The sequence below is a fragment of the Panthera tigris genome, chromosome C2, assembly GCF_018350195.1.
Source record: "Panthera tigris isolate Pti1 chromosome C2, P.tigris_Pti1_mat1.1, whole genome shotgun sequence".
In the NCBI taxonomy this organism is placed as follows: domain Eukaryota; kingdom Metazoa; phylum Chordata; class Mammalia; order Carnivora; family Felidae; genus Panthera; species Panthera tigris.
Window position 1 is genome coordinate 69,380,466 of NC_056668.1, and position 20,874 is coordinate 69,401,339.

The following is a 20,874-nucleotide window of genomic DNA, read 5'->3' on the forward strand; positions in this document are numbered from 1 at the left end:
TCCTTCCCTGGGGTCAGGAGTTCTATTTTATAATTATCTCATTATAATTTCCACTCAAAATCGGCTACTTTTCAAAGTGTATTCATGATTCAGAGATTTTATGCTCTCAACAACCTATGGAATAGGTAGGGCTATAGTTATGCCTTATATTTTATAGATGGAAACAATTTAGATGACCTAGGAGGTTGACTAGTCCACTGACATGTAATAAATAGCACAGCCAATTCCACAGCTCAAGACCTGAGTTGTTTTCTTTACATGAAACCTTAGTGTTTGCTTCCTGGCATACTCTCATTTCTTAAGGAAGTCTCAGACTTTGTGTTAATACATTTTCTACCTCTAAATACATGAGCCTGTGCACAGTTCACATTAATGCTGATCAACAATTTATGATCCCTTGCACAGCCAATGTAGAGGAAAAAAATAAGTGAAGGGATTTTTTTTCACATCTTGTTTCATACAATTTGTGGATCTGCCTAACAATCAGCCATAAGTAGGATTTATCATTATGTCCTAGGGCTGATAAATGCCTCCCAGGTAGTATATAAGCCCTAAAATTGGTCTCAGAAAACTTTTGATGATTGCATAAAATAGGCACATTTTTCCCAGAATTATCCCAAGGTGACTTTGTTAAGTCTCATAATCTTCACATATGAGGCTAGAAAGAGTTGTTTCAGTATACTGGAAGGCAGTGGTTATGACCAAGAAGCACAAAGCCAGCTTGCCTCGGCTCTACCACTTTCTAACTGTGGGAATTGAAAGTTACTTAACCAACCAGTGCCACAGTTTTCACATCTGTAAAATGGGGATGCTGCATAGTGTTCTCAGGAGGATCAGATGAGTTAATATATAAGAGAAGCTCTGAGAATAGTGCTGGCATGAATGAGACCTGCTATACTTAACACATATCTATCTGGGCTGCTGTCTCAGAAGAGGATATCCCAGGTGTTCTGTAGGCACCAACACTGGCAGCACTTCACAAATGGGAAAACTACTTAGTGGCCAACATATGCACACCTTTCCCAGTAGCAGGGACATGGAGTACTAACCCAGAGGGTACTAAGAGAAACAAGAAATGATTTTTTTGCCAAGCTACAAGGTTGTTGGCTTGAAGTTACAATTGGGTTAGGACTCATTGTTCATCTCTGTCCCCAGAGGGTCCCCTTGCTTTCCTTTCCCCCATCATTGCTTCTGGAAAATTGGAGATGATGGCATAGACACTTGGCATGGCCTACAAACTACCCCCAATGGAGACATTTGGGATATAATCAGGTCTTCCTCTGAGATCACACTTTATTTTCATTCTTTGAGTTTTGTTTTTAGAGAAAATGCTATCATTTTTCAAGATGGGAAGCACAATTGTAGGTAATCCAGAAAAGGGATGATGTCTAAACAGATTCTATCCAACTTCAAAATATGTTATGTGAATTGGGTTTTCAAAGTCTTTCTAGTACAGTCTAGTATTTCAGCAAGCTTTCTCCACCTGCAGAAAGGAGAAAAGTATCCCCAAGTTTGTTAGGGGAACACGGGCAGATAAGCCCAGAACATTTGCCACAGATAATCCTGTGCCACACAATATCTGAGAGCTTAACTACACAACCCCTGCTGGGTCCTTCAGGCACAGTCAACAGAAGGGAGCAGCTAACGGACGCTTACCTGTCATTGCCTTTGTTCTTTTCAGGCAGACAAATTTCAGATGTACGTCACCTACTGTAAAAACAAGCCTGATTCCAACCAGCTGATCCTGGAGCATGCAGGCACCTTCTTTGATGTAAGCCATGATTTTCCATTCTTGAGTCATTGATGAGTGGGTGGGTGGAAATGTTTCTCTACTTTGGGATAGTGGGTTTTTATCCTAAAGTCCTCTTTTTAATTTGGCCACCCAAACCTCTATCTCAGGAGTAAAGCATGGAGAAAAGCCAAAGCAGTGCTTATCTTTTGTTTTACCCCATCCCATCTCAAGTGGTGTGGTTTTAGACAAGGAACATTGGTCCTTCATGCCTCAGCACCAAACTGGGCTGGCCACCATCTTGTGTGCAGAGAGACCGGCAGTATAACCCACACGTTAAGATGTTTCACTTCTACTTCATACACAGCTCCCTCAAATGCAGGGCTTCTCAAAGTGTGGTCCTCAGAGCAGCCACATCAACATCACCTGAGAACTTGTTAGAAAGGCATATTTTGGACCACCTCCCCAGATCTGTTGAGTCAGAGTCTCCAGGGCTGAAGCCCAACAATCTGAGTTTTAAGAAGCCACTCAAGTTTGAGAGACACTACTCACATGCAATTATTTCAACCTTGACTACACATTTGAATCACCTGGGAAGTTTTGAAAATACTGATTCCTGGGTCCCACCCTTGTGATTCTGGTATGATTGGCTTGGGTTTGGCCTGGACTTTGAGAGTTATAGCACAGTCAGTGCTGATCACTTGGGCTGTAATGGAAGCCAAGCAAAGATGGCACTGATGTACCTTTTGTCTGGTCCCTTGCTTTAGAACAAGGATCCATCCCTGCTAGTGAATGATGGCATGAGTCTACATATTGCTGGGCCCAAAAGAGTGACCTGTTGGCTATAAAGTGAACAGCATCAAATGGGTCAATGTAGGATGTAAGGGAAGAATGAGGTGTGAAGAAATTGGGGGAGGGAAGTTCACTGAGAAAGAGACTGTAGCAGTGATGGCCATTATGGTAGTCCCATCAGAAATGACAACAACTTGAAATACAGAACTTTTTAATGTTTGTTAGTCTGTGTTTCTGTCTACCCGCTTTCATTTCTCCCATGAATATTTGAGTATTTACTATGGAGAAGATGGTGTTCTAGGCACCTTCAGGAATACAGACATTTAAACATCATTCCCATATTCAAGTTTACAAAATGAACCTCTGAGCATCTTTCTAGACTGATGCTGCCAAAATAGAAATGATTCCACAAGTGTCTCATTGCTCTGTAAAGGAATGACCCTTGAATGGGAGAAAGCCAGGCAAGAAAAAACATACATGACTTTTTTAAATGAAGCATTGATATGCAAATGGTCCTGAGTGTCCCAAACTAGGATTTTAAGGTTAGATTTGATAAAACAGAAAATTCAAGAAAAGTACTTCTTTAACTTGGTATCTGAATTTATTGGATATCATACTGGATGTTCTCCACCACTATTACCTCTGTTAATAATGTATTTTCTTTAACATGTTTCTGGTCGATTACTCATCAATAGTATGCAGAAGGGTGTTTGTGAAGTTTTAAATGCATTGTGTCCTGTCTTCCAGGTAGCATTTTTCTGAACATCCATGCCCTGTGCTCTGAGCATGCCTCAGACTCCCCCGCTTCCTCGTCTTTGCTCACAGTGCGCTCTCTGCCTTACCACTCTGTGTGTAAAATGCACCTGCACAGGCACACACACACACACACACACACACACACACGCACACACTGTCACTCTTCGGAATTCTTTCTATCCTTTAAAAGTCAAATGTGTCCTGCAGGAACCCTTCCCTTTCCCTATGCATGTGTTATACGTTGTATCTCTCTTATAGTGTTTATAACAATTTCCCTTATGGGGGTTATCAATGTACCTTTCTATTACACACACCTCCTCCCACCTATGAGCCCCTTGAGGTTGGCTGATGATTTGCTTGGTTTATTTTGTACACATCATAGTGTGCGGTGCTAATTGGCCTTTTCCTTTAGTCCTATGGTCATCATATTCCTGTTTCTAGCCAATTTCTAGACTTTGACTAGTCAGTTAGATAACCTCCAAATTTTACACCCTTCCCCCACCCTCCATTCCCAACATAGTGCCTGATGAGCCTCTACTTTAGTTGGGAAGACCACTGGAAGCCAGGAAAACCGTCCACTAGGTAGGAGTCCCTGGATCTCGGCATAGAGGTGGAGAGGGAGAACAGTAACCTCTCAGTAACCTCTCCTGATTGTTCCTAGAGCTTTCCAGAACCCGTATTATTTGTAGCTTTTTTTCTGTTTCATCAGAAAGGGTTCCCTAAGTTCTTCACTTAGAAAATATCTGCTTTAGGCCCTCATTCTATAAAAGAGATAAGCCCTTAAGAAAGGCTGTCTTTTAGTATCCATTATCGTAAAGAGTGCACAGAACATTGAAGTTCCAGAAAGGGGCACACCTTCACACGATCCAGAATTTTCTACTTCGGATGTGAGAGCTGTGAGGCTGTGGTGTTTGATGCTAAGCTGGTTAGCAAGCATGGTTCGGCGGACCTAGCCCCTGGAGGCAACGCCTTCCTCCCTTCCTCGCTGCCCCACATGCAGCCTTCCCAGAGCTGGCAGAGATGGACGGCTGTCAAAGGTGCCCTATTGCCGGTGCTCTCTTGCCAGAGCTGCCAAGTAAACAGACGATGTTCCTTTGCCCAGAGAGTCAGGCTGCCAGCTCTTTTGCCCATCACCCTCGGACAAGTCCAGCTAGAACTCCACACCTCTAGGGAAGAGGCACACGGGTGAGAAAGTTGCTACTTTCTGGGATAGCTGGCAGGAATGCGAAAATTGTTTTTTATTCCCTCTTCTTCCCCTTCCTCCATGGCCACATGACAAGTCCTCTCTCACATAACTTTAAAATGTTTCTTGGGCGCCTGGGTGGCTCAGTTGGGTAAGCATCCGACTTTGCTTCAGGTCATGATCTCACGGTTCATGAGTTCAAGCCCCACAGCAGGCTCTCTGCTGTCAGAGCAGAGCCTGCTTCAGATCCTCTGTCCCCCTCTCTCCACCTCTCCCCTGCTCAAACTCTCCCTCTCTCAAAAATGAATAACATTAAATTAATTAATGAATTGATTAATTAATTAATTAATTAAATGTTTCTTGTATTCCTCCCAGTGCTTTGTTCTTACTGACCCTAGCCTAGGACAAGCCCGTGGTACACACCTACAGATATAGATAGATAGATAGATAGATAGATAGATAGATAGATAGATATAGCTATACATTATATGTATATTTAAAGTGAACACTTTAATGGCTTTAGTATATTCACAGATATGTGCAACCATCTCCACAGTCAATTTTAGAACATTTTCATCACCTCAAAAAGCAGCCCCACACCCTTTAGCCATCACCCCACCTTATCCTCCCACCTGTCCTTAGTGCTAAACAACCAATGGTACATTTTCTGTCTCTACAGATTCACCTATTCTGGACATTTCATAAAAATGGAATCATATAATATGTATTCTTTTGTGACTGACTTTTTTCACTTAGCATAATGCTTTCAAGGGTCCATCTATGTTATAGCATATATCAGGACTGCATTCCTCCTCATGGCCAAATAATATCCCATTGCATGGATATCTCACATTGTATATCTCCATTCATCAATTGATGGACATTTGGGTTGTATCCACTTTTTCACTATTATTAATAATACTGCTGTAAACAGTGTATATAAGTTTTTGTGTGGGAGTATGTTTTCATTTCTCTCAGGTATATACCTAGGAGTAGAATTGCTGGATCGCATGGTAACTCTGTGTTTACACGCTTGGGATTTTTCAACAACCTCCTAACTGGTTTCTCCATCTCTATTTCCCAACCTCCGCCCTGTATGTTGTTATTAGGCTAAATATTGCTCTCTCTGAGACATTGCTTTCACCATGTTTTTCTCCTATTTAAGATCTACAGTACTTTTCCATTGAGAAGCTCACCACCAAATCCTAATTTTTTTTTTTTTTTATCTAGCTCAACCCTATCAATGGCCTAAATATATCTTGCTTATCTGACTGTACTTTTCATTTTTTCCTGGATTCCAGGTGTACATCCTCTATACCATTCTGCATGGTCCTCATTATCATATAAATACCCAATGATTATTTCCTGTGCATTTTTTATATGCTTTCCATTTATAGAATGCCACTCGTCCAGCTTTGCACTTCCCCACCCCCACTTATCCTCTAAACCTCAGCTGAAGGCTTTATCTCTACTAAGCCATCCACCACTCGTGGGCCCAGCCATTGCTCTCTGTTCTCGCTGGGAATACCTTCCATCTCCTTTGTTGCTATTTATGTGTGTGAGTATTCTCAGCCACCTGGTGTGTAAGGTTCTTGAGGCAAGGGGACTACATGGACCCTTCACTAACCTTCACAGCACCTACACCTTGGGGCATGGAAGCTCATTTTGGAGGCAGGATAGAGAATGGTGTAAAATGAGAGGCTAGAGGCCCAAACAGCAGCTGGAGGTCATGGGTGTAGCCTGGGCATGGATGGCGTGGAGAGGAAAGACTTGTCACTGGGGAAAACACAAGGAGAACAACTAAAAATGACTCCATGGCTATCAGCTCAAGAGACCTGAATGAGGGAGATGCCATTGATCACAATGAAGAAGTTGTAAAGAATACAGTGGTGATTCTGGGTTGGGATGGGTCTAATTTGAAGAGAGAAGGGATGGTAAAGGAGATATGCCCTCGTGCTGTTTTAAGGAGACTGAGGGAGAGGAAGACTCAGGAGCCATCGGCATAGAAATCCGAGCACCACGCCCTTATTCTCATCGTCCCACTAGCCTCTTGTGATCACCTCCGCTCTGGGTTGATTTTTCCTTTCACTTTCTGCTTCACCACCTCTCCTTTACCCTTCTGTCTGCTGTTACCTCCTCAGTCTCATTTTCCACTTTTATCCTTCCCCATTTCTTTATAAGTTTCATTTCTGACACACAAATCTGCTTTCTCTCCCTAAAGCTCCTCCCCTTTCACCACCTCTCCTTTTCTCTGTGTATTCGTCTTGGTCTCTCTTGGTTCTCTCCCCATCAAAGAACGGTTCCTCATAATTTTCTACCCCTTTTCCTTTTGCTCTCTTCTCACCCCACCGACTTCCTCCCAAGATACACGCATGCACACACCCTTTTGTATGTCATGGTGCCTGTTTTCATCCCTGTAGGAGATACAGCAGCGGCACGGTCTGGCCAACTCCATCTCTTCCTACCTAATCAAGCCCGTCCAGAGGATCACCAAGTACCAGCTGCTCCTGAAGGTACTTCCCCTCCCCTCTGGGCACCTCCTCCTGCACTACTGATCAGGTCCAGGGAGCCCCAGCTTTGCCCAGGATGGGAAAGCTTCCATCTCAAGACCTTTCCTCCATCTAGAGAAAAACTTCAGAGGTGAACCCCCATTGGCTTTGCTGGCTCCCAGACTGCATGACCTATCCTGTGAAACTCTAGGTGTTTATTTGCTGGGGGACAGAGGAGAAATGAGAGCAGGAACACGTTTTGACTGCTTTCATACCTGCCCACCACTGCACAGTTTGGAGCAGTTATGGCTGACACTTAGGGCCTCACTTGCTCTTCCCTCCTGGGACAGATTCCTCCTGGTGGTCCCTCCTACTGTCAGGGGTCAAGGGGACACTGCCAGTCAACATAGACAGTGGAGGCCCAGGGTGGCATCTACCATTGCCTTAATCTCTGTGTTTATCAAGACTATGAGGTTTTTGAGAGAAAACACTTGAAGAGTGCATATTAAAACACAATGACGCTCTTGTGTCTGGAGGATCCCATATGTTAGGTAGGGGTTCTTTTGGAGCCAAGCAAACAGATTTGGATTTTCTCCAAAATATTTGCTTTGAAATTCAAATAATCAAATTATGTAAAATAGTAAGTAATGTGGGCTGCTTCTTCAGAGAAGGATACACCGACAGTCTGAAGATGTGACATTTCCCCCACAGAAAGCCTGGGAAATCGATATTATAAGCAGTTATATAACCCCTATGTATATTAATTCTCAAGGTGTAAGGGTAGAGTTCTCCCTGAGTTTGAATATTTGGCTGGTTGCTCCTCAAATGCAAAGGATAAAGGGATAGTGAGAGGCATGTTGTAAGTAGTATAGCTCCAGAGAAAATCTGCTGAAATTCAACTCATGTTTAGAGATGCTTGCAGAATCCCACATATTCTAGCTTCACTAAACCTGAAAACCAGTCTAGTTTCACGTCTAGGTTTCTGGTCACACTGGAGGTGCCCACGGACAGCCACTAGGGTCTCCCTGCTTAGCACATGTGATTCCATGATGAGAAGAGCATGAGCCCCCATGGGGCCCCATGAGCCCATGCCCTGGACCTCTTCCCCAGTGAGGGTCAGGTCAGGGACTAGAACCACCCTTTCCCTCCTGCCTCTGCCTTCAAACCTTCTCTTTCCTCGTCTCCAAGAAGAGACATTTTGGGCTTCTGCTTCCAGGCACTCAAGTCATCCAGCCCTGCAGAAATGGCTTAGAGAGTTACAACACGGCATCATGCCCTTGGCCTTTGTTGAGAACTCATGTGAGAAGTAACAATGTGCAGAACATCTTGGCTGTTTTGGCAGAATTGCTTTTGAAGATGTCATCTTTGTTTTTTAAAGTTCTTTATATAAAGACTCACAGAAATTCTCATAAGATCTCAGAGAGTAGGGTGTGGGGGTTCTCTCATAAATAATTGGTGTACTCTCTACCTTTAAATCACAAGAGCTTTTAGCTCCTTCTTTGCCTTTGACTATCAGACAATTAGCATTGAGTCCTGTTACGACTACTGTATTGTTACTGGTTTCTCCTTAGCCCAGATTTCTGTGTGTAATGATCCTCTCCTTCCCTATCCCATTTAACGCTTGGCCCTTTAAAATGATTTTTCTTGTACCGGAGGATTTTTTAAAATTCATGTTTGTGGTTATTAAATTTAAGCATCTCAAAGCTTTTCAGGAATTGGTGGGGTTGTGAATTAAAAAGTAAAACAAAACAGAACAGAAACTTGCCCATCCACACTTGCCAATGCCTTAAATCGAGTAAGATCCAGTTCAGGGCTCCTGGGTGGCTCAGTCAGTTAAGCGGTTAAGCGTCTGGCTTCGGCTTAGGTCATGATCTCACGGCTTGCCTGCCTCATGACTTTGAGCCCCATGTCCGGCTTTGTGCTGACAGCTCAGAGCCTGGAGCCTGCTTCAGATTCTGTGTTTCCCTCTCTGCCCCTCCCCACTCGTGCTCTGTCTCTTTCCTTCAAAAAATAAATAAACAATTAAAAATTTTTTTTAAAACGTAAGATCCAGTTCTAAGAGAAATATAGCTTTTCAGCTCTCCCTTTTAATCCCACAGGGCTGAAGTTCCCCGGATAATTATGTGACACAGATAAGAGAGGAAAGTGGAGGATGGACAGGCTGCCCTGTGTTTTGCTTTAGGTGATGGGTGGGTGGGCTCTGGGCCCTTCACTCTGTAACTGGATGTTTTAGGAAGAGATGACTGTACAGGTAACTGAGAAGGAAAAAAAAAAAAATGAAGTAGTGGGAATTTGTGGAAAATCTGTAAAAAAGATTTACCAAGGTAATTTTGACCTCTTATAAGTGCATTGGTAGCAGAGTACTGCGGAGTAAAAGCTCAGTTTGCTGAGCTCTTACTATAAATAAACAATATGGGATTTATTTTCTCATTAAAGACAGTTTTATTCCAAATAAACTGATATTTAATTATCAGTATCCTCTGGGATTCCTCACTTTGGGTGTTGCATGAAAGTCAAAACTATCTGTCAGTTAGTGTTCAATATTCTCCATGTAAATCTGCTACAGATGTCCTTTGAAGTCTAAATTAAATTGGAGCTTTCTCTTTAATAACAAGTATAGCAAGGATCCAAGGAGAATTTATGGGCTTTGGTGGTTGATTGATGGACTTGCCACACTGCTTTGGGGGGGTTAAACCATTTGGAATTTTCTATTGCACACTGAAGCATATATTTCTTATTTGTCTCTTGTGCTTCTGCCTGGAAATTCCTTTGAGGATGTATGGGAAACAAGGTCAGGAGAGTTAAAATTAGGAAAGGGTTGGGGAGAGTCAGAGAACTTCAGGTTGGCAGAAGTAAGTGCAACTTTCTGAACAGTGATGCCATTATACCGACTGGAACCAAGGACCGAGCTGAGAACTGATCACTTCTGCCTCCCCAACATGCTCGAGGCAGTTCACCTCTCCTTTGGGCACTCAAAGCTCCCTTCTTCATATGGGATTGTATCCAAGATGACACAAAGGATTGGACTTTCGTGTCAGATGCTCACTAATCAGATATCTTACCAAGTATAAAGCTTTTACTAATAATTTCAAGGATACAAATAATCCCAAGGAAGAGATAATGCAGAGAGAAGTCCAGAACCATCAACAGCTCTAAGCCCTTTCTTGGAGCATCAGGATATGCTGTGGCCCAGACTAACACACAGACTTTCTAAATGGTATATCTTGTATAATATCATTTACCCTGAAGAGAGCCATTTTGTTTATGAAACATACTATTTACTTAGATAGTTGCATAGCATATGTGATATCTTACAGGGAGCCATGCCCCTAAAGCCATAGATTCCATGTTTGTTTACTGTAAGAAGTCCTAGACAAACCAGATATATCCTACTAAAAGCATTCCATAGATAAGGACTCTCCTGCTAGGTACTACCATTAGCCAGGAAGTCTGACATGTTTACAGGGTTTGATCTGGTCAACTTCTTTCTTTCCTGGAAGTGCATCTCTACCCCATCCACCCATCCTCTGCCTTCACCAGCCCCTACAGAAGGAGAGGGTATGGATTGCAGATCTGTTGCTTAACTGTTTTGTTCCCAGTGTCAAAACGAACAAAATACAATAACCCTCATAGGAAAAATGAATGCCAATATTCCTCTGGTTTGGGCAAAATCACTCCAAATGGCCCTTAGAATTTTTAAGATAGTTGAAGATTATTTTTTCTCCATCAACCAGATACTATATGTCTTTGTGGAGATAATAGTGACCTAGTCTTCAATGAGGAAGTAAGAGAGGGCATGCTCTGAGAAGCCTCAGCGTGGTGGACGTCATGGGGGAGATAGGGTTGGCATGGTGGGTAGATTCTAGATTTAAGATTTAAAAAGAACTAGTCCAGAATCCCATATACTTGTCCCAAGGTATGAACTCCTGATTTATATGATCTAAAAATATGTTATAACTCTGAAATGCTATAAACCTATAATGTCTATGAGCCCGGGTTGCTCCCAGTATGGTGGGAAGTCAGCATTTAGGGAGAAGAGGTACATAAATAAATGTGGTGCCAGAAGTAGATGTCTGTTGCTAAGTCTAGGGAAAAAATATAGTGGTAGAATCCTTTGGAGATAACTCTCCATCCCACCCCACTTTTCTTATAGCTTAGAGGAAACCATTACAGAGAACGAAGTTGGTCTGTAATCACCTTGATGGGTTAGGTGGTGGGAGGGTGGGAAAGCTGGGGCAAATGGCTCTAATTGTGTCTGGACTTTTTCCCCAGGAACTTTTAACTTGCTGCGAAGAAGGGAAGGGAGAGCTCAAGGATGGCCTGGAGGTGATGCTCAGTGTCCCAAAGAAAGCCAATGATGCCATGCATGTCAGCATGCTGGAAGGTAGCTGTCTTCCCAGCCTCCCTGGGGGGCCTCCTGCTTTCCTAAGACTAGGGAGCTTGTGTTGTGGGAAGGAAGTGGCATGACGTCAGGCAACGGGCAAGGCTGGAAGAGAGGAGAAATGGCAAGTTGCTACATAGGTCCTCAGGAGGTGTGAGAGGAGCTCCACAGGGGCCAACTCGATCAATACCTGCCTCCAGGTAGAATCAGACCTCAGCTGTTTTGGATGTGTGGATAACTCACTGCATGGGAAGTAGTCCAGGACAGGCCATCATCCTTACTATAAATGTGCCAGAACCGTGACCCATAGCAGTCCTGTTCATCTGCAATAGCATCTGCATCACATTTGTCATCAGAATGAGTAGAAGTCCTGCATGCATGTGGACATACATCCAAGGTCTCCAGCCTTATGTTCTTCTTTTTCTTCTATTGTAATAAAATATACATAACATAAAATTTACCATTCTAACTATTTTTAAGCACACAGTTCAGTGGCATTGGGTATGTTCACATTGGTGAGCAACCATCCTTACGGCCTTCCTAGCAGGTGAGAAAAGTCCAGCCAGACAGACCTGATAGGACTTCACCAATGTACATTTAGTCCACTGGAACCATGGTCTTGGGGCCCAGAAACCTGGTAGAGTGAGACTCCAATAAAATGCCCTTAACACCACAGAACAGAGGAGCAGAGCAATTGCACTGGGGCGGAAGTTGTCGGATGAGTTCAGACTCCACATTCCAGTCTGGCCTGGAAAACAGATGTTAAGGGGGATCAGTGTACTCTGTTGTAAATATGCAGAGCTGTAGGCTGTTTTTTCTCCTCTGGACTCCATCTCTCACCATCACCTTCCCTCCCACTTCCCCCACCTCTAGTCTTGGTCTGGTCTCACTACTTCCTGGGCCACTCTGAATATAGGAAGCTATAATTCTTCATATAGCGGAGCCCTGGTTACCTTCTCCAGACTGAGCACTAACCATCTGAACATATTCCTGTTGCCACAGTTCTCTGCCCCCTTTTCTGTTTGCACTCCATCCCCATCCCCAGCCCTGGGTGTCCTCGTCTGTTAGCACCCTTCTCCTCCAGCCTGTCCCTGACCTGTATTCTGGATCCAGTTACTCCAAGTATGTGGAACGGTAGCAGCAACACCTGGGAGCTTGTCAAAAGAGCAAATTCCTGGGCTCCACCCCACAGCTGCCGAATCCCAGTATTCTAGGGGCAGGAGTGGGCAGGAATCTGTGTTTTGACAAGCTCTGCAGGTGATTCTCAAGCACACTAAGTTTCAGAACCCCTGTTGAAATTTAAAGTGGAATAAATATAGCTGTTAAAGGCTTGTGCACCACATTGGACAGGAGCCATCAAAGGGAAGAGTCCTGGGAATGGACTGTAAGAAATACAGCAATGACAAATAAAGTGGAGTCGAGGGCACTCCAGCAGACAGTCCTCAACCCCAGTCAGAGCTCGGAGCCCAAGTCTGTGGGGAGCTGTAGAGGAAGAAGGTGATACGGGGTTTGCCCTTGCAGGAGGTCCCAGGCTTTTGAGAAGACACCACTGATACTGGTTATGTGTAGGAGACCGGTGCAGAAAGGGAGATCTGATTACAGTTCCCTAGAGCTATCTACTCAAGTATTTAGGAGTGTCAGGAATCAGAGAAAGCGATGTGGGAACGGAATACTCACAGTCAGGGAGACCTTTCCAAGAGGGGAGTGGACCATGGCACCCAGATGGGGTGCTACAGAAACTCCACAGGGTGGAAACGGGTGTCTTTCAGGGTTCGACGAGAACCTGGATGTGCAGGGGGAGCTGATTCTCCAGGATGCCTTTCAAGTGTGGGACCCAAAGTCACTGATCCGGAAGGGGCGAGAGCGGCACTTGTTCCTCTTTGAGATCTCCTTGGTTTTTAGCAAGGAGATCAAAGACTCTTCAGGACACACGAAATATGTTTACAAGAACAAGCTACTGGTAGGTGGGGCAGGTGGGGCAAGACAAGTCTCCCTGTTGTCATAGAGCCTTTGGGCAGGAAGGGCTCTTGAACACTCAGCTCATCTCTCCCCTGGTGCCACACCAAAACCATCCTGGACAAATGAAAATGCCTCCTATTTGGAAAGCTGCCCCCTCGACTCCCACTTCTGCATTTTAGAGTCCATCGTTCTTCTTGATGTCTGCTTTTAGCGCCTCCCTCTTCACCTTCCCTCCCTGCAACCTGCTAATCAGGCAGGTGCTTGTAGATCCTTTCAGCCTGGGTAGAGGAACAAAGCTTCCAGTCTGTTGAAGTTTGATTGACAGAAGCCCCTCCCTCGGTCCTCTCCTCTTTGTCACCTTTCCCTTCCCACCCCAGCCCTAAGTTTCCCACTGCCCTCCCCTTCCCCGCCTCTCACAGGCATTTCCTGTCTACAGACCTCAGAGCTGGGTGTGACGGAGCACGTAGAAGGTGATCCCTGCAAATTCGCCTTGTGGTCTGGGCGCACCCCTTCCTCAGACAATAAAACAGTGCTGAAAGTAAGTATTGCTCTCCACTGGGGCTGGGTGCAGTGGTGAGGGTTGAGGGTGGCAGGAGGAAGGCAGGGGGCTGGGGCACATGATTCCTGAAAGGTGGGACCTGGAGACTCCACTGGGAAGGGCAGTATCACATGGGTATCAAAAAGCAAGTTCTATCATGGACGTAGACTTGAAATCTCAAAGATCCGTGGTCCCCTAAGTCAATCCCCTCAAGCCCATGAAGAGGGAGGGATGCAGGGAGTAGCTGCTGTGCTTCCTCAGCAGGGCCCACTTAGATATGTTCTGTCCACGTGTCCCCTTCAAGGGCAAGGACAACTGACCATTTGACAAAAGGTACCTTGATTTGATCCACGTTCGTTCAATACTTTTTCCTGAACACCTACATAGAAGGTATTCTGCTCAGTGCTGCTTGTAACTACAAATGAGAGATGGACCTTGTCCTCTGGAAACTTACATTCTAGAAGCTCTCATAAATCACACTAGCATGGGAATTATGTTGATTGAAAGGAGTACTAAGAAAGGGCCTTTCTCCAGATGAGGGCCTTAAGGAGTCGTTCTAACTTTCCAGAGCGCACACAGCCTGGGAATATGCTCGTGGTAGCGTACATCTAACCAAGAAGGGGTCCTGCGGATGGGGCACCCACCAGTCAGTTGCTTATCAGTGGGTGGCTATCACCAAGGAAAAGATGGTCCAACCCTGACAAATGCTTCACACTTGTTCACTAGGAATTGCCTGCCTAGCCGCCACCTGCCATCAGACAGAATTACCTGAAAAAAATTCCACAAAGACAAATGGGATACTTATGAGATGGTAGAAGTGCCTTCAATTAACATGTTTACCAGGCTAAAAACCCAGCATTGACTTTCAGTCAGCATAAGCCTATGTAGCCATGCTAGGAGTTGAATGTGCTGATATGGATCCATACCACTTGGTGAAGAGCCACTGCCTTCAAACGCCCCTTGCTACATCTCCAGTGTTCCCCAGAACTCCCAGCATCTGGTAACTGATGTGTTCATCCCTGGCCCGGCGGGGGACCTCCACATATGCTCCCACACCAGGACAGATGTCAGTATTGGTCAGTGCCATGTGGAGTATTAAATACTTTGAAAATCACCCCCGTACAAGTGTCCATTGAGTCTTGAGGTTATAGCCCCATTCTAGGAGTTGCAGAAGAATTGAAGAGTCATATGTGTAAAATAGAAATGAATTCCTCAAACATTTGGTGTCCTTAAAAGTAGTGGGTTAAGCCTGCAGGAGGAGGATTGAGAACAAAGAAAGATGGGGTGTTTACTGTTTCTCTCTGTGGCACTCCAGGCCTCCAACATAGAAACCAAGCAGGAGTGGATCAAGAACATTCGAGAGGTGATTCAAGAGAGGATCATTCACCTGAAAGGAGCTTTAAAGGAGCCAATTCAACTCCCCAAAACACCAGCCAAACAGAGGAACAATAGTAAGAGGTAACCAGCGTCTCTCCTCTCAGCACTGCCTCACATGCTCCGGGAGCGGGAGTGGGGTCGCCCTCTGCTTCCACAGAAGGGGTGTGCTGTGCAGTTGGGACCATTCTCTGTGAAGTCCCATCTAAGATGAGCAATCTTCTCTTTAAGCATCTCACCAGTAACTGTCAATTGAATTCAGCAGGGCTTCATTGGGCACCTCTTATTTCATAGACACTCTGCTGGGTGCTCTGAGAAGAGAAGGGGAAGATGCATGATGAGTCCCTTCCCTCGAGAACCATCTAACAGTTGTATCTCCCATGCAGAATGGTTAGACTAGAAGAACCAGTGCTGCTGATGAGGACAGTAAATGCTGTAAAAATTCATTCAGAGGGGACTTTAGATGAGCACTTGAGAGGAGTGTCCAGGGAAGGCTTTGGGAGGGAAGGGGGGGCCTAAGTGGACTGTAAATGAGTAAGACAGTAAATGAGTTTTGCATACTGTAATGGGTAGGGGATAGTATGATGGGGTTATCACTGCAGCTCTTCTGTAACCCTCGAGTCCTCACCTTCATTTATCTGAGATAAGCAGAGGGACTGATTTTTTTGTATCTTTCTCTCTCTGGGCCCTCCTGAATCCCAGTTGCCCTACACTGGTGGAAGACTTCCTGGGTGTTCCTTTCACAAGTCTCCATGTGACAGTCACTCACAATGACTCTTTTAGAGGGCACTTCAAAAGAAAGCATTCAAAACCATCATGTTAACTTTGAAACAAAACAAAACAAAACAGAGTTCTGGGGTGATAGTCATTGACGGCAACAGGCTCTCCTTTCCTCCCCTATTCATGAACAGGGTAAATCACAAGGATTTAGTTGACCTTTCGGTGCCAACAAGGATGCATTAACTGAGGACCTGTGGATAGTAGCATTAGTACAAAGGGAGGTGGTAGCCCAAAGAAGGGTGTGACTAAGGTAGGGAGAGATACCACCACAGGACAGAAGCCCCCAAACCTGCATGGCCAGAATAAAGTCACCTCTCAGTGCTGGAAGGACAAATTATGAATGTGTTGGAGGAGGAATTGTTTGCATTTCAGTTACCTGCATCCAGGATCCAGGGATGGAATAGACTTACTTTAGCACTAGAGGCAGACCCTGCTGTAGGAAGCCTCTACTTTAATATAGAAGGTAGAGTGGAAGTGTTATGAACTCAATGTCCAGGAGCATGCAGGAAAGGATATTCAGGTGAGATTGGCTCAAGTTTCCCTGTGAAAGTGCCCCTTTTTCCTACGTAGCAGAGTTTGAGCATCTATAGAACATGAGGTGGACATATCTTGGAAATGCCTCCCACCTTTTCTCTGTCATTGTCCTGAAATAGGAGGGTGAAAAGCCTTGGCAGATTCTGCAGGGAACAGTCAGGCTGTCTGTAATTTCATTAGCTTGGCTCCCAAGATATGGGGACAGAGTTTACGGAGGAGTGAATTGGCTTGGAGAACACTACCCACACTCCTGGATGGGCTCCCCACCTCCCTCAGAACTGGCTTCATCTGCAATGGACCAGAAGGGCCCACGATGGGCCAGAATGGTGGGAAGCACAAAGTACAGCCAACTCTCAACTCTGTGCACATGGCAGGGAGCAACGGCCCAGATATCTAAAACAGCAGATGATCTACAAGTCCTTTATTCCTGGTCTTGAAATGCATCACGTAATTTCATTTTACAGCAGAATTTCCTTCCTATGAATGTGTGGCTTACATTATTAAAATAAGTTGGCATTTCCCAGCCCGTAAGTGGCAGTGAGAAAGCAGTTGACCTAGAAGTGTTCTGAGCAGGAGAAGGCACTTTTTGATGACTAGAAGATACTGTACCCGCATGCACACTAACGTCCATGTACACCAGATCATAATTGTCTAGACTCTGTGAGGCGGCTTCAGTATATGGGGAATTTTGTCCATGTGGTGTCATCCTTATGCAGCAATTTCCTGATGCCATTACTTCTCCATAAGTAGCATCAGGGGAGTAACCTTCATAAGCTGGGAAGAACTGTCAATTTTTGTGCTAATTTTTCCATGTCCATGTCCCTGGCCCACACCTCCTTCAGTTTTTCCTGACACTGACCACCCAGCCTCACCAGTTCCCAGGCATCTAATCCCCTTTGCCCTGGCTATGCATTCAGTGCAGGACTGAGACATAATTCTTAAGCTGGAGAATTGAAGGGATATGTAAGTGGGACAGCTAAATGGTCCAGTGGCCCAGGAAGGGCATATGCCGGGAGTACACTCAAGAGATTACCTTACCGGATGCTCAGGAGCAAGCTGACTCAAAAAGCTACTGTGGAATCTGTGATCTTTGAGATGATGCCTTTGTGTTGATAAGAAGTCATCATAAATAGGCATGAGATCAACAGGACCCACCAAGTTGAAGGAAATAATCTCTTCCTCCATACACAGGAGTTGAGCATCCAGCATCAGAAACTCCCCAAAGATTATCTTCTCTGGAGGAATATCTCACATCGTTTTCTTAAGCAGAAGAAATACAACTCAAAATATCTTATCAGCTCTGTTTTCTTTATAAGCCAGCTATAAACTAACCCCCATCCTCTTACAGCATGCAGAAAAACTATTTGAACACTTTAAACTCTGGGGTTGTCAGAGATCACCCAGTCAGCTGGATAGAAGCCTTGGTTCTAAGTAGGATATACCTCTTCCTACTGCCTATTATAGACCCATTCCCAGTAATAAATAAATAAATAACTACCTCCTCTATACCATGGGTCAGAGGAGTTATGGTGTGGGGGGATCATTCTGTGTTCAGTTATCAGCACAGGGATTGTGTGCTTAAGTGCAAAGGTGACATCTTCGAAAATCACATAGGGCTGCTCCTTTTAGTGGGATAATTTTAGACAAATCCCTGTTCGAAAGTGCTGAGACTCTGCTCTGCCAGCACAGCTGGAAATCCTAGTGTGCTCTAAACCCACAGTGGTTCCCCCCACCCCCACCCCTGTTTTTTTTTTTCTCTTCTTCCTGCAGGGATGGAGTGGAGGATGTTGACAGCCAGGGGGATGGAAGCAGCCAGCCAGACACCATCTCTATCGCCTCTAGGACCTCTCAGAATACAGTGGACAGTGACAAGGTAGGACAGTGTCCCAACCTTCCTTCCCCCAAGACTTCTTGTTGACTTAACCACCCCTGGAGAGTTACCCTCAGAGGAATTTCTCCCACTGTGGAGCCCAGCCTCAGGAACCGGTTGTTTCTTTGTGCCAGCCAAAGTGGAAAGAGCAGGGCTGGAGGAGCTATGTCATAGTGTGGAGATGTCATCTGAGGGGACAAAAGACCAGGTGATCAGCCAGACCTCTCCTGTCGTGAGAGTTTAGCAGAAGGAGCAAAGTTGAAGGGTGAGAGGGTCTGGGTCTCCCGTCCTCTAGAGATGTCCCACTGGGCGGCTTGGGTGGCTCTGCCTCGTGGGAGGCTGGACCTCAGGGCGCTGAGGCTGGGATAGTTTCCTGAGACCTTAGTGGCTATGATTGGCTCCTATTTATAATGGTTGAATGGAATCATCTAAAATTAGACCAAGACCAGTGATTTGGCAAATGGCCACAGAGATGCTGTTTGGTAAGGGCCTTCTTTCCGAAGGGGCTCCAGTGGAAATGATGCCTTCCTTGGGCCAGAGTATCAGGGCTCAGTTCCTGAGGCACAGAGGACCAAGAAGTGGTGGTGCGTGAAGCAGCTTGGAGGGATGTAATAGTCTTGCAAGAAAGCCTGGTCGCTTGGTCTCTTATATTTTGGAGCAAATAAGCAAGAAGTTAGTAGTTCTGGAGGCAGTGAAAGAAGGGAGACTGTAGCAGAGACCCTGTGTATTTGTTCAAGCGAGGGGAAGAATTCAGCTGTCTAAATTTGCAGCAGAGACAGGAAGATTTTTGTCTCTAACCCTACAATCATTTGCTTACCTCAGGGTGTTAGGGTATGAAATGATCTTTTGCAGCATATTAGTGATTTTATGAATGAAGGTATGGATTTCCAAAGACTATTTGGCCCTAGTCTATCAAGACCCAATATGTTGGCCTAGTCCTTCAGCCTCAGGCAACAGGCTGTGTCCTTGCTTCATTTTTGTTTTCTAAGTTATGTTTTTTTAAAGATGATCTACATTCATTAGGATTTTTCCTAAATTTTTTTTCTTACTGGGGGAAAAAAAAGACTGTGCTCCATGGTTTCCAAGATCATGGTGCTAAATCACACTCTAGACTAGTATTCAAGGACATTCAAGCTAATTCTGTCTGATGTCCTGCCTTCAAGTTTCTAAGCCATTTTTGACTATCAAAGTGGATGGAAAATTGTTTTTTTCCACTTGTAAAAACATACAAAGAAAACTATTCCTGTACCTCCCTTTCTCCTTTGATGTGTTGTTTAGAAATGTAACCTAGAATATCCCACAAATGAGTGTTTCTTTTTAAACAGTCAGTGGGTGGGAAGCAAAATGCAATGCTTTCCATGTTCAGAGAGAGCCTGTTAGCCCAGGGGATCCATCCCTTCCAGCTGCTACTCCATCCTCCCACAGCCCTGACCTAGACGCAGGGCATTTGTCTTGTCTTCAGCTCCAGCCATTCCTTGTCTTCTGGCAAGGTAAGTGAGGCTAGATTAGAACACTTCTGATGGCAGGCATGTCACTGTTAACAAAGAATCTTGGTTACTTACATGTTATTCTATGAATAAGGAAACCGAGGCCCAGAAAGATTGAGTGACTCAACCAAGAAGGTTCTAGTCATTAGTGGAAAAGCAGGAACTAGAACCCAGATCATTCTGCTTCACTGTCACATTTTTCCCTCACTCTCAAAGCCAAGGCATTGTACTCCCAATGCTAAGATTAACTTGGCTGGTCGGTCTTTCTACACATTCCATGAAAACATTAGACACATATTCGTGAAAAAGCACCCACCACGTGCCGAGCTCTGTGCTGGATACTATAGAGTGATGTGGACTATTTGTTGAATGTGAATCCTTCTTTGTGTAATTTTCGTTTGATGTGTGTCTCTATAGCCAGGCCGTTAAGCCCTGATGAGGGCAAGGTTGTCTGTCTGCTTCACTGATGTCCTGGGCCCACAGCACACATGGATGCTTGGGAAAGACTTGTGGAATGAATGAACAGAAGGAACATAGTCCCTGATCTCAGAAAATTCCAGCATTGAGGGGCAGCTAAAACAGCTGGTCTGAAAGCAGCCAGATATACAAACATTGTATTTTTAAATGTGCTAAAGAAATCTAGAAGTTCCCTTACCTCCAAGCAGAAAGCATTAGTCAGCTGGAGAACCTGGCCTGTTGGGAACAGGAACCCCCAAATCCCTTCTCAGACCCTGGGAAACATGGACATCAGGTCTGGAGATCTTGAGAGATTCTGTGTTCTGTACCTGAAACCTGAAAAATCACCTAGAAATAGTCACACTCTCAGAATAAAATAGAGGGCCTGTCTGTGACCATGCACTGTAATTTAGAATGTTCTTACTCTTCTAACACAGAACAGTGATAACAGGACAGCCATATGTCCTCCTACACTCCCTTTCATCAGGCAAACCATTAAGTGGGATCTTTGATTTCATAGATGTCAACAGTGTTAAGCCTTCCCCT

At 44.8% G+C, this 20,874-nt stretch overlaps 1 protein-coding gene across 6 annotated transcripts in view; it reads left to right on the top strand.

Annotated features, from left to right (window-relative positions):
- The window catches only part of KALRN (kalirin RhoGEF kinase), a 520,685-nt gene that overhangs the window by 293,605 nt on the left and 206,206 nt on the right, over positions 1–20,874 (top strand). For all 6 annotated transcript variants that reach the window (XM_042998400.1, XM_042998401.1, XM_042998403.1 and 3 more), the window contains 7 exons: positions 1,682–1,771; positions 6,881–6,973; positions 11,222–11,333; positions 13,100–13,290; positions 13,726–13,827; positions 15,143–15,285; positions 18,286–18,388. In XM_042998400.1, coding sequence (XP_042854334.1) covers positions 1,682–1,771; positions 6,881–6,973; positions 11,222–11,333; positions 13,100–13,290; positions 13,726–13,827; positions 15,143–15,285; positions 18,286–18,388 — 834 coding nt within the window. The remainder of the gene's footprint in view (positions 1–1,681; positions 1,772–6,880; positions 6,974–11,221; positions 11,334–13,099; positions 13,291–13,725; positions 13,828–15,142; positions 15,286–18,285; positions 18,389–20,874) is intronic.